We start from the raw sequence: 12,718 nt of genomic DNA, 5'->3' as shown, positions 1-12,718 counted from the left end.
TTTAGGAGTGACAAAAGCAACAAAGAGTGGAATTTCCTGTGCTAAATCCAAAAGGGAGCTTTGAAGGTTAAAAAAGGTTGTTCAAAAGGTAACAAGTGGGCATAATTTGTGGCAGAAGGAAACACTGAGAGCCATCATCGGGACCTCCTTCTGCAAACCCATTTCTGACACCTACAGCAGCCACAAGTCCCTCGCCAGTCTCTGATGGCCCAAGGGCTTCAGCCACGAGCCCTCTCCAGGTTTATTGTGCCCAGGGCCATTTCTGGCTTTCTTTGACCAAAGCATTTGGGGTCAGCACTTCAGACACGCTGTCCCATGCTCAGCCACCAAGAAATGCAAGAGGACATTCTGGCTGAGAATGTCACTCCCACTTTCCCTTCTTGATCTTTCCTGGAAAACGGGACAAAAACGTGACATGCTGGGACATGTCAGATCTGCATCTCCTCCCCCAGCCCGTGGATGAAGGAAAAGAAAGGTCATTCACCACTCAGCACATTTGGAAAGTCTCTGGTGCACAGAGCAGACACCTCCAGATGTCTCCATCAGTGACGTTATTTATAAGAGGACCGAGCAGCTCGTTAGGCTAATTGCTCCTGGAGGGATTTAACTCCACTGAGGGAGCCTGAACAGGGCTCAACTGTTCCAGAGCATTTGCTGCCACTCCTCCGTTTGATTTACACCTCTCGTAAAATTTTATGGCCAGATTAGAATGAACTTCACTTGCACTATGGTTTAATAAAAGTTTTTTTATGCTGAAGAAAAGCAAAAATCAATGCGGTAACTAATTACAGCTTTAACGAGGAGAGGAAAATACCTCCAAAGGGGGGGACCCAAAAAGCCCCCCAGGACAGATCTCTTTGGAGACTTTGCTTCAGACACCTGAGCTCGGAGGCTGTTGGGAGAGCAACAATAAAAAAGGCACATTTTGGGATGGAGAAAGAGCAATGTGGGTTTTTATGGCAGATGTGAGGGAGTTGGGGTTCCAGTAAATGGGAGAAGGGAGTGAGCAGTTATCAGTCACTCTGGCTGGAATGTCTTTGAGTTATTTGGCTGCTGAGCACGTTCTTATGGAGGGAAAAGTCCACTTTGGAAATAATCAGTTGCTTTGCAGAGATAATTTGGCCAAACAGTGCATTTCTGTTGATAAATTACAGAGCTCCCTGGGCTACACTTTGCTTCACCAACTGTAAAGCTACAACATAAATCCAAACAGCAAAAAGGACTTTTTTTCTTCCTTTCCTTCTACCAGTGAAATACAATGTCACTGAAAATGGCCTTTATGGCTATGCTACGAACACATGAAAAATTGCAAGAAGGAAGGAGAATAAATAAGCGCGGTAAAATATTTACCATTCTAGACATCAGTAGCCAGGGGCAGATTGATGGGAAATGCTCAGTTTGGGGCTGACAGCCTTTAAATGACCTCTTTACAAGGCCTGAATCCTGAAATTCAACGTGCAGGGAGCTCCAGGGGGATGTGCAAGGGTTGGGTGGGAGCACTTTGCCGTGACAGCAGCAGGAATTACAGGTGCTCCCTCCTCCAGATGCTGGGAAAGCAGCTCATCCCAACCAGGCTCCAGCTGCCCCCCTTCACGCAGATCACATGCTGCATTTCACTTCTGGCCAGGGCTCACCTCCATTTATTGCTTTTTTGGCTCAAAATTAATGCTTTTGGGCTGCAGAAGCACTTCCCAAGATGGATTTTTCCACTGAGAAAGGAGCCACAAGTGAAGGACCACTTCATATGGTCAAAGCGTGGGGCTTGGGAGATTTATTTTAAATTAAATAAGTTATTCCATCTGTCCTGGACACAGGCTTGCTCTAAAGTAATTTGAAATCCAGGGAGAAAACCCCCACAGTCAATTATTTCAGTCCTTGGAGCTGAAATACCCTACCAGTAGTTCATCACCTGGCAAATAAACCTGCCAGCTCCAAACTTTATTAATCATTTGCTGTACCCTGCTTGAACTTTTCCCAACTGAACTCAGGAGTGCTCTAATTCTCCACCCACTGGTACCAAAAGAAACAAGAAGAGGACAAAAGGAGAGTGATGAAGGCTTCATCTCTGCCTCCTGCACTGCAGGGATATGAACTTCCAGTAATATGGGGAGACACCTTTCTTTTCCCCACAGCATCCCTACTTCTAAGCCCATTTTCTGGAATTAGGAAATAACCAGACCAATCCCTTCCTTGATGGGATTTTTTTTTAATTTTTGGCCTGGACGGGGAATTTTTTTACAGTGATTTGTCAAACTGTGATTCCAGAGTCATAATTAACAATTTTTCTCATAATCTACATGCTCTGACACCTCCAAAACCTTGCTTTATTATGTGCCTGTCTTCCACCTTTTAAATGTTAATGTTTTAGCCTTGAAGAAATAAGTGAAAGGGAAAGAGATGACAAGAACTCCACAGAAAAAAAGGAACAGATGTTCCTGAGATCATAGCAAAACAAGCCACACACTTAATAGGAACAAACTGCGATGTATAACATCATTATTTTCCTAACCTTTCTAAAATTACCTATTTGACTGATTTCTGAGGTGTAAAAAGAGGCATAAGGCCTTCCCTCCTGTCAAAGTACCATTGTCTGGAGAAATTTAGAAGCTCCCTGTTTCAGCACCTCGAGACCACGAGAGCACAGACAGATTTAAGACATCTTTGAGTTTGTGCAAGGCTCACAAGAATGCGGCCATTAATACCACTGTAACTGGAGAAGGGTTTATAGAGGTGCAGCTAAAATCCAAAGCTCTGACTCAGTGCCAATCCCAAAAGAAATGCACCCACAAGTCAGCCTGGCTTATCCAGAGGTGCTCTGGGATGGAAGGAAGGGCACAGCACCTGCACCGGTTGGGGTGCAGCTCAAGGGCAGGAGTGCAGAACAGGGATCAGGTTAGAAATTAGGGAATTAGGGAATTATTAGGGAATTAGGGAGTGGGAATCCCTCACAGCTGCAGGAGGGTGCTGACAAAACCAGCCTGTCACAGCACATCAGGCTTGCAATACCCCAGCCTTGTGACACATCCCAAACTGGGACATGCACGCCATAAATACAGGTATATTCATGCACCCATTCTGCAGAGAAGGTTGTTGTAGCAGTGAGTGTAGGAACTGCCTCAGAAAGGAAAAATTCTTCTTTAAATTCCATTAAAATCTCTTCCTCTGTCAGCCTAAGCAGGGATTATAAAAACACAAAGATGTACACCCAGATTTCACTATTTTCTGAAATAGAATGATGGTACTATTCTAATTACAAGGTATCTTTCCTTAATTTCTCCTCTCCACACTTTCCACTTAACTTTTTTTTTTGTTTTACATATTTTAAGTATGTTTCATTTTCAGCAATTAATGGCAAGATGCATCCATTTAGGGAATACCTACCTTGGGCCAGTGACTATTGGGGATGCTGTGGTTAATAAGGCACCTACAAGGGAATGATGAGGAATTCAGATCCCTTTCTAAACTGGATTACCAGACCCTGGCTTTCCTTCAGACAAGGGAAAATCGTGTTTGTGCCACTTATTTCACTGGCCATTAATGCTATTCCTAGAGGACACCTCATTCAGATGTGCTTGCCCCTGCTTCTTCCACTTCATGTTTTACACAGCCAGAGACAAAACTATCAAATCAGTGCAGTTTCCTGTAACAGGTTTTTCCCACATTTAATGACTATAACAACCAGAGAGTTCAGAAATACACAGTTTTTATTTCAAAAACAAATCTGAGAGAAGAGAGGAGCTGCTAAATTGGGTCAGTGATCCACGTAGCCTGAGGTCCTGCTCGTCACGGCGGGGAGCAGCTGGAAGTTTAGGAAAAACACCAAAGGACAGAGCATGGAATGATCCCTCCCAGTGCATTCCTCCTGCAATCAGACTTCCCTCAAATTGCCTCCAGACCACCCTGGTTAGCAACCACTGAGAGCTGCACTAATAAAAATAGATCTCATTTCTCTCCAAATCCTTTTATACCCTTGACCTCCCCAGCATCCTGTGACGAGTTCTACACTCAAACCAGTGCTGGTTTTTTTGCAGGGAATTGCATTTTTTTGGAAAGCTGCTGCTTGCTAACATTGCTAGGATGAGCTTGTGGATGATCACGGGGGAGAGGCATCGGTGGCAGGGTCAGGTCCTGCTGTTCTGGAGCCAAGCTGCAGATTTGGAACCGGCTGGGCGGCCTCGTCCCTGCGGGAAGAGCAGCGACGCTGAGCTGGTGTCTCGTGGAGAGGAGGAAGAACAACACCCCCACCCTTTCATTTGTCCCATGGGGTTGATCTGGGAGCAGATACGAGGTGGAGCCAACAGGAATGGTGTCAGCACTGCCAAGTGAAGGCTCCCTGGGGCGGCTCCAGAGCCGGCGGGGCTGTCCGGGCTTGCGGAACGAGCCCGGTTTGGGTTTTATCCGAGGCTTTCCCTGCTGGGTCATTTCCTTCACCAGGCAGGTTTGGACAGCCCCAGAGGGGAGGGAGCAGGGACCTGGCAGCAGCTGCAGGTTCGAGTTCAACCAGCAGGTATTTTGCACTTTTGGCCCGTTTTATGTGCTTTAAATATGTCTGGTTTTCGGAAGGAGCTGAGGTCTCCATCTGCTGCAAGTCATTTATGGCATTTCCTCTAGCAGCCAAGGATTAGTGTTTATTTTAAAAAGCAAACAAAATGTAAGCAACAAAATTTGCCTTTTTCTTTCATGAGAGCAAAGACTCCATATGGAAAAGGCTCCAGGGAAAGAGTGACAATCACATGGCAGGAGGAACAGCACTTCACTGAGAAGGGAAGCACATTATTTGTGGATATAATTTTGCCCCTAACAGAGCCATTTCTGTGGGGATTTTCTGAACACTTATCTGTTCAAATAAATCCTTGAGTGAGCAAGTTTCACCCTGTAAACTGCCTCAGTTTGGGGTGAGGACTTTTTATTTCTATAATGGGACAGATTTTCTAAATAAAAGAGTGTCTAGAATGGAACATCCTACAACTCATAAACCTATATGGAGACCTATATAAAACCCACATAAACCTATATAATAAACAAATTGCTGCACCCATGAAGTGCTTGTGCAATTATTCCTTTTCAAATAATATGAATGCTTCTCAACTTAACAAACACATTAAGCACTAAATGATCAACGTTTTTTTACATCAGATAAAAAAAATCAGTGCATTTATGCTTCAAATATCTATGGAGTTGTAACCAACCAAGCCAATATAGGAGGATGGGAGTTTTTTACCTCTTCCTGCTGTAATAAAATTTTACCTGTAATAAAATTCAACCAGGCCCCAGCCTGGTGTTAACCCATTGAGCTGGAAATCTGCAATGCACTCATGGAAAACTCCACTCCCTGTCAGGCCATTGTACACCACGGGGCAGGCCTGCTTATCCAGAGCTGCAGAAACATCAAAGCTCTTGCCACCTTGGAGAAGAGTAAAAAGGGAACAATGTCACCAACTTTCAGTAGTATTTTATCCCAAAACAATCCCAATATCTATTATTTTTGTGTATGGGGGTTTTTATGCTTTTCTGAGGAGTGATAGTTCCCTCTGCTTTGTAAATCAAGTAAACTGATCAACCATATTTCCAGCTGAATCAATCTCATAAAAGATGTTCTGACACCCCAAAAATGTGGAAATCCCTATTTTGTGTGGATTAGCACAAGCAGCAGCCACCACAAACAGAATCTGAAACTCTCCCTCTGGAACTGTGGCCCTGATCCTGCAGTGGATGGATTTCACCCAGGACACACCACAACTATGATTTAATTTAAGCAGGGAAGTGCCCATGGCAGTGGGGTTGTAACCAGAGGATCTTCAATTTAATTTAAGCAGGGCAGTGCCCATGGCAGTGGGGTTGTAACCAGAGGATCTTCAATTTAATTTAAGCAGGGCAGTGCCCATGGCAGTGGGGTTGGAACCAGAGGATCTTCAATTTAGTTTAAGCAGGGAAGTGCCCATGGCAGTGGGGTTGTAACCAGAGGATCTTCAATTTAATTTAAGCAGGGCAGTGCCCATGGCAGTGGGGTTGGAACCAGAGGATCTTCAATTTAATTTAAGCAGGGAAGTGCCCATGGCAGTGGGGTTGGAACCAGAGGATCTTCAATTTAGTTTAAGCAGGGAAGTGCCCATGGCAGTGGGGTTGGAACCAGAGGATCTTCAAGTTTTCAAGTTCAAACCAAGATTTTATGGTTCAAAGTTCAGGGTGTAAGATGATGCATTCCCCAGGATCGCACGGAATCTCTCTGAACAGTCTCTCCTCCACTAAAGGAACTGGAGGCCAAGAAATGAAGGCAGAGGTAGCTGGACTGTGTTGAGCTTACCAGCAGTAAAACTGACTCCATACTCATTCTGGATAAGCCCATCCTCAGCCAGCTCAGCCAGGGAGGCGTTGGACCACTCGATGGCAGCCTTCCTCCCATCAGGAAAAAACACATAACCTACAGTGAGGCTGAAGGGGAGAGCAATGCAGCAGGTTTGAAGTTCAGCCAAAACTCAAATGCACCAGAACATTAGCAGAGAGAGTTGGGGCTGTTCAGCCTGGAGAAGTGAAGGCTCTGGGGACTTCCAAGAGAGCTGGAGAGGGGCTTTGGAAAAGGGCTTGGAGTGCCAGGATAAGGGGAAATGCTTCCCATGGCCAGAGGGCAGGGTTAGATGGGATACTGGGAAGAAATTCTTCCTTGTGAGGACGGTGAAGCCCTGGCACAGGTTTCCCAGAGAAGCTGTGGCTGGCCCATCTCTGGAAGTGTCCAAGGCCAGGTTGGATGGGGCTTGGAGCAACCTGGGGGCCATGGTCTTTAACCCTCTGCATGCAGAGAACACCAGGGAGCAAGACAGGGCTCCTGTGGAATGCCCCACCACAGCTGGAGCCTTCTCAAACAGCTGGGAGTGCCCAGTTTGTACCTCTGAATCATCCAGACAGACAGACAGCTCCATCAGCCCTCAGCAGCTGAAGGGAAAGGAAGCAAGGGAAGGTGAAAGCCGTCCTTGTGACTAACTGCAAATGAAAAACTGGGAGCAGGGAGCATGAGGGCGTGGATGGAAATTGGGCTGGACAGGTTCAAAGCAAGAATTCACACACAGGTGTCCTGCAGAGCAGCTTTTGCCACCTCTAAGATGCGTGGTTTTAGCAACATAAAGTTCTTTGGTCACTTACTGAGTTGTGGTAGCTGGCATGTTGATAACTGTTAAATGTGCTGCAGTCCCATCCTGCAAGAGAGAGAAAGAAAAAGCAGCCAGAGTTGTGCAGATTCATTTCTGAGGGGGCTTCACTGGCTGGACCAAGAAGGCACTGGCTAGAACTCAGCCATGCAATGTGCTATGGCTTCATACTTTAAAATCCTCTCACTGCATCTTCCATGAAAATCTGGCTGCAAACAAATCCAGGAATATAAACCAAACACATTCAGGACAAATTAAGGACAATGGGAACAACAGAAAGTCCACAGCAAGAGGACATAGGAAGGAAAAAAAGCCTGCAAAGAAGAACAAAACTGGTGTACAATGACCAGACTTCTAACCTGTATTAATCTATGTCTGGGAGCAGCAGATAGGGAAAATGTTTAGAAGGAACTGGAATCTCCTGGATTTACTAATTTCTCTTCCATCCTTAGGTCTGGACTCTTCATGCTCCACTTGGGTTGCTCTGAGGCAAATTTAAGCCTCCTCTGATGCTATAAATGTACAGACACTCAGGGTAAGAGGACTCCAAAGTTCAATCTGCAATGAACTTCTTAATGAAGTCAGCTGGCTTTTAATTAGGGGCGGAACAGCCACGGTCACTTTGAGTCTTGAAAAACTGGACAACAGGGAGAGGTTGTGGTGCCAAAGCTCAGTCTCAGTAAAAGATACACAGGCACACGATACATTGGATTTGTACAGAAGTGGGATTTTCCAAGCTGGGAAAAGAACTTTTATTCTGAATTCAGTCTAAACCCCTGTAATTCTGCCTATAACAGAGAGTTTTGATTTACGCCTGGCTTGGCAGAGGAAATGCCTTCTCAGGAGCATCTGCTGGGCTTGGCTGGCAGCTGGCAGGGCCTGCCCTCAGCATGTCCCTGGGCTGTGTGCTCCCAGCAGCCACAGCTCTGCCTCTCCCCCACGCAGCACAGCAGAGAATTATGGCTCAGCACAGGCAGAAATATTTGCTGACTGCTGTCATGAAGGCTTAGGATGCTTCAAACACCTCAGGCTTCCCATTAATGGGAATCAGCTCTGCAGCAGCTCCACGGAGTGCTGGGTACTTGCAGCAGCTGAGAATCTCTCCTGTAAAGCTGCCTGCCCAATTTTTCTTAAAAAAGCCAAAACAGTTTCAAGTTATCAAACAAGTTTTGCTTCAATCAGTGTGGCAGAATCTCAGTTTTTACACACACAGCTCTGCTTTTGAGAGAGAGCAAAAGCTCTCAACACTGATGTGGGTTAATGGTGCCACCAGTGAGAACTTTCGATGTGCACCATGGATGTTCCCAAATCCTTATTTCTGGATACTTAAATATGCCTGAAAAGCTCAGAAAAAAATTCCTGGTGAAATAGCAGATTGCCATGTTAATACCTACTTCAAAGTGTGCCAAAATCATGACATAACGGTGAATCTCAGCCCAGTTCCGGACACCTGCAAAAAAAGAACAAAATGCCCCAAGCTGGAGTTTCACCATTCCTGGGAAATGTGAACTCACAGTACCTGACTTCACAATAACCTTTCTGGATAAAGAAATGTCCAGTAATTGCTAACACAGTAAGCAATGTATCTCCCCAAAACAGTGATGGTATTTCCTCTGGAATGCCTTCACTTCGTGCCCAGGCACGGAACTGGTTATTTTAACAGATAGTCCTTCATCTCACTGCCCTGCCAGTGCCAGCTACACTGAAGGCATTCCCAAAGGAGGGAATTCTTTCCAGTGCTGTTACCATAGGAGTGGCTCCGAACTCCTCTGAGGGAAAGTTCAGTTTTCCCACCATTCTCTATTTCAATCTCTCCAACAGACCGGCCCCACTGCTCGTGTCGGAAATGCTGCTCCCTTTGTCTGGAAGAAAGAAAGGAGTGGGTCAGCACAGGCAAGAGCTCCAGTCCTCCTCAAGAAGCCTCAGTGCCAATCTGATGGATTTATCCCCCAAAATGAAGGAAATTTCAGAGCATCTGCACCATAGCTATCCCAGATTTTACACATCACTTCCACATTTCCCAGTTACTCTTACATAATGAGACACCTGAGAATGAAACAGCAGCAAATTCTCACTCTGACAGAATATAAAATCACCCTTTGTTTGAAGAAATGCTGGGCTGCCAAACAGCTGCTGCTTAGAACTCAGCAGGTATCACCAAAACACACACATTATTGATATATGTGATTTCACACCATTGATTCTCATCTTTTCAGCTCTCCAGAGCTTGTATAGTATTTAAAACACCCAGTTCAGCTCCTTCCTCAGAGGATTATATTCCTTTTCTTAGCCATACCCGGACCACTGACTTTGGGAGCTGCCTAAATCAATGAAAACAGAAAGAATAAGAAATATTCCTGATGCTGAGGGTTTCACTCAGACATCAGGAAGATCCCATCTGTGTGCGGGATCCCCAGGTGTGGCGTGGCATTGAAACCAAGAGCCATGTCCTTTATTACAGCGCCTCAAACCGACCTTCTAAATTCAACTATAGCACACATCAGACCTCGAAGAGAACTGCAGAAAAAATTATTATCAACCACAGAAGGTATTAATCTTGCCCCTCACTTTTTGACCCTCTGGAAGAGCTCGATGGTCCATGGCTCCTGGGCTAAAGCACGAGCAAATGTGCTGGGGCTACTGTCAACATTAAAGTTAAAAACATCTGTGGAGTTCTCCCACCTAGAAAAAGAGAGAGGAAAAAAAAGGACATTATTAGCATTCAGCTCATACTAGGCCAAGTTGTGCACTTGCTACTTTGACAGAGGCTATCTTTGTCTTTTATTGGAAAATTCTGATTTTTGCCATTTGAAATGAGCCATGAGCTTACTGTACATGCCCAAGTGAAGATGAAAAACTTACTGCAAAGAGAATTTAACTGGCACAAGCTCTCCTTCCTCCTCACTCCACTGCTGTCTATAGGAGCCTTTCCTGCAAGGCAAAGCACTGTAATTTTGTATCACTCCTAAACAAACAACAAAATGTTTCTTGCATGTTTGGAATTGGAATAGAAGAATCTATAATACTCTACACCACCAGATTTATTTTCATTCCTTAAAAATCAAAGTGGTTTAGTTACCAAACAGCTTTTGGTTCAAGCTGGTTAAATTTAAAATAAATTAAATATATTTCAAGATAGTGCTGAAAAAGCCTTGGTTTTATGTGTAGATAAATGAAATTAGGAGGGCTGCAATACCTGAGTAATCCATCAAAATTTATCTTCCAGCACATTTGGGGCTCCAAGTATTCCATAGTGAGTCCTCCTCCACTCCAGATCTCTTTGGATTCATCTCTTACCATCATGTTTGGGTGCTGTGGGTGCTAAAAAGAAGAAACATTTCAGGAAAGCATTTGCTTAATTCAATTGAGAGGATGCCACAAAGCAGTCTTGTTATTCTAAATATTACTAAAAACCCAGAATAATGCACGTCAATCCTCTCTTTTTTTTTTTTTTTCTATATTCTCCAAATAGGATTTCTCCTGCTTTTTCTGGTCATGGCTACTTAGTGAAAGAGATTTGTGAACATAAAGAGAGACAAGTGCAAAGGGATTTATGTCAGGTCTTCTCTCCTTTACTATGTAGCCAGCTCTTAATAAAAAAAGGAAAATCCGCAGGCAAAAATCTGATTAATGATATCTGATTAAGCTTTCTTTTCAGCAAGAATGAAGCAGATATGCATAAAACTCCCTAAAAGCTTTCCCCTCTCTTTTAAAGAGGCAATTCCAAATGGTTTTTATAGCATGAAAATTAAAAAAGGGGGGAAACCAACCATAAGCATAAAATGGAACTCATCAACCGTGTGCTGCTCCTGATTGGAAAGACTGGATGCTCAAATTCCTCCTGGGGGATTTAATAAGGCACTTTTTAGAAACTGTTCTGTTTTGTGCAGATTATGGGAAAGGGGAATGAGTGTCAGACCCTACTGAAAGAGGAACACACCCACTACTCTGACCAGCTCTACCACTGCCTTTAGACACAGCACTGGCGCCTTACTGGTGTGAAGATGCAGAGAACATAAATTTTGGCTTGGGATCCCATCACAGGTTCAAGAAAGGAGTTAAGCTCTGCTCCTGAACATCACCCCACATGCAGCACTTACCTCAAACTCGCCTATCCCATCCAGCCTGAGGAAGAGCCACATCTCACAGAGGCCAGCGGGACGTCGGGCCAGGCGAGCAACCACAAAGGTCCTGTTGGTCTCTGCAAAGCCAGTGAAGTACAGAGAATCGAGAGCCTGGGGGAAGGGAAACGGATTTCAGCTCCAGCTGGAGGCAGGAAAGGGAGGGGAGGAGGTCAGCAATCCTTTGTTTTCCATAGGCTTCTGCTCAGGGATCAAATTTTGCTTTCACTTTTTGTATTTCATAGCAGGCACCCTGAGAACAGCCGGACAACTTTAAAAGCAGCAGTGAAATCTCAGCAAAAAGAAATGAGAGCTCAAAAAAAAAATGGGGTTGGGCATTGAGGGGTGCCAGGCACCGGGATGCAGGGAACAGGAGTACCTGAGGGATTGCCAGGGCGACCCAAGGGCTGGAATGCAGAGGGCGCAGTGGGGTGGAGGTGGAGTAGGGCCAGGGAAGTTTGAGTCCAAAGGGGAAAAGGTGTTCTGAGGGAACGTGGGGATGCTGGGGATGGGAGTTCCAAAGCTGGGGGAACGTGGGGATGCTGGGGATGGGAGTTCCAAAACTGGGGGAACGTGGGAATGCTGGGGATGGGAGTTCCAAGCCTGGAAACGTGGGGATGCAGGAGAGGGAGTGCCAGGGGAACAGGGAGATGGGAGTGCCTGGGATGCGGGACACAGGCATGCCAGGCTATGAGAACAGGGTGTCGCAGAAGCGGGTCCCAGGGAAGGGGGTCTCAGGACCGGGGGTCCCGGGCCACTCACGTGGGGGTCGGCGCGGAGCGGGCGCGGCCGGCGCGGCTCGGCGGTGCCTGCGGCCGTTCGCTGCCTGCAGGCGCCGAGGCAGAGCAGGAGGCAGCCCAGGGCCCAGCGCTTCAGCGGCGCCCAGGAGCCGGGGGCGGCCGCTCGTCCGGCCCCGAGCAGCGCCAGCAGCGCCAGCAGCGGCGCGGCCAGCAGCGCCAGCAGCGCCGGCATCGCGGGGTGCGGGGAGCGCGGTGCGGGGCGCGGGGAGCGCGGTGCGGGGCGCGGGTGCGGAGCCCCCTGCGATGCGGAACGCCGTGCGCGGCTGGCTCCGGCCGCCCCCAAACCCCGCCTCGGGGCCGCTCCCCGCCGCGTCCCGGCGTGGAGCGCGGTCATTTCCGCGAGGGGCTTGCCCAGCTTTGGGAAATTGGTTTAGCTCGGTTTAATTACTACGCACTCTAAGGGAAGTTCAGGCAATTCTCCTGGAAGGACGCTAGAGGAACCCTTCCGTGATGCGGGGCACAAAAAGCGGGCGTTAGGCTCTCTTCCCCAGTCTTTGCTGCGGATCGCTGAAGGGCAGTCCGTTTAGGATTAGAGATATGAAATAAATGTTTGACAAGGAGGATGGTGAAACACTGATACAGGTGCCCCATCTCTGGAAACATTTGGATGCAGCTTTGAGCAGCCTGGTCTAGTTGAGGATGCCCGTGGCAGAGG

At 46.6% G+C, this 12,718-nt stretch overlaps 1 protein-coding gene across 1 annotated transcript; it reads right to left on the bottom strand.

Moving 5' to 3' along the window:
* Positions 1-3,686: 3,686 nt before the first annotated feature.
* LOC119705730 lies at positions 3,687-12,402 on the bottom strand. Its single transcript, XM_038148492.1, has 11 exons — positions 12,026-12,402; positions 11,243-11,377; positions 10,339-10,463; positions 10,005-10,073; positions 9,711-9,824; positions 8,889-9,004; positions 8,537-8,592; positions 7,138-7,190; positions 6,305-6,432; positions 5,248-5,404; positions 3,687-4,181 (listed from the first exon to the last, which is right to left on the bottom strand). Exons 1-11 carry the CDS (start codon positions 12,395-12,397, stop codon positions 4,094-4,096), a joined length of 1,413 nt encoding a protein of 470 aa, XP_038004420.1. The 5' UTR covers positions 12,398-12,402; the 3' UTR covers positions 3,687-4,093.
* Between the last annotated feature and the right edge of the window lie 316 nt (positions 12,403-12,718).

This window comes from Motacilla alba, chromosome 11 (assembly GCF_015832195.1).
Source record: "Motacilla alba alba isolate MOTALB_02 chromosome 11, Motacilla_alba_V1.0_pri, whole genome shotgun sequence".
Lineage (NCBI taxonomy): Eukaryota > Metazoa > Chordata > Aves > Passeriformes > Motacillidae > Motacilla > Motacilla alba.
This window is presented reverse-complemented; position numbering and strand designations above follow the sequence as displayed.

Coding starts and splice junctions, on each gene's coding strand:
- LOC119705730 (XM_038148492.1), bottom strand. CDS start 12,397: ATGACCGCGCTCCACGCCGGGACGCGGCGGGGAGCGGCCCCGAGGCGG. Junction 9,825..10,004: donor CCAGTTAAATTCTCTTTGCA/GTAAGTTTTTCA, acceptor CTCTTTTTCTAG/GTGGGAGAACTCCACAGATG. Junction 5,405..6,304: donor TGGAGTCAGTTTTACTGCTG/GTAAGCTCAACA, acceptor CTCTTCTCCAAG/GTGGCAAGAGCTTTGATGTT.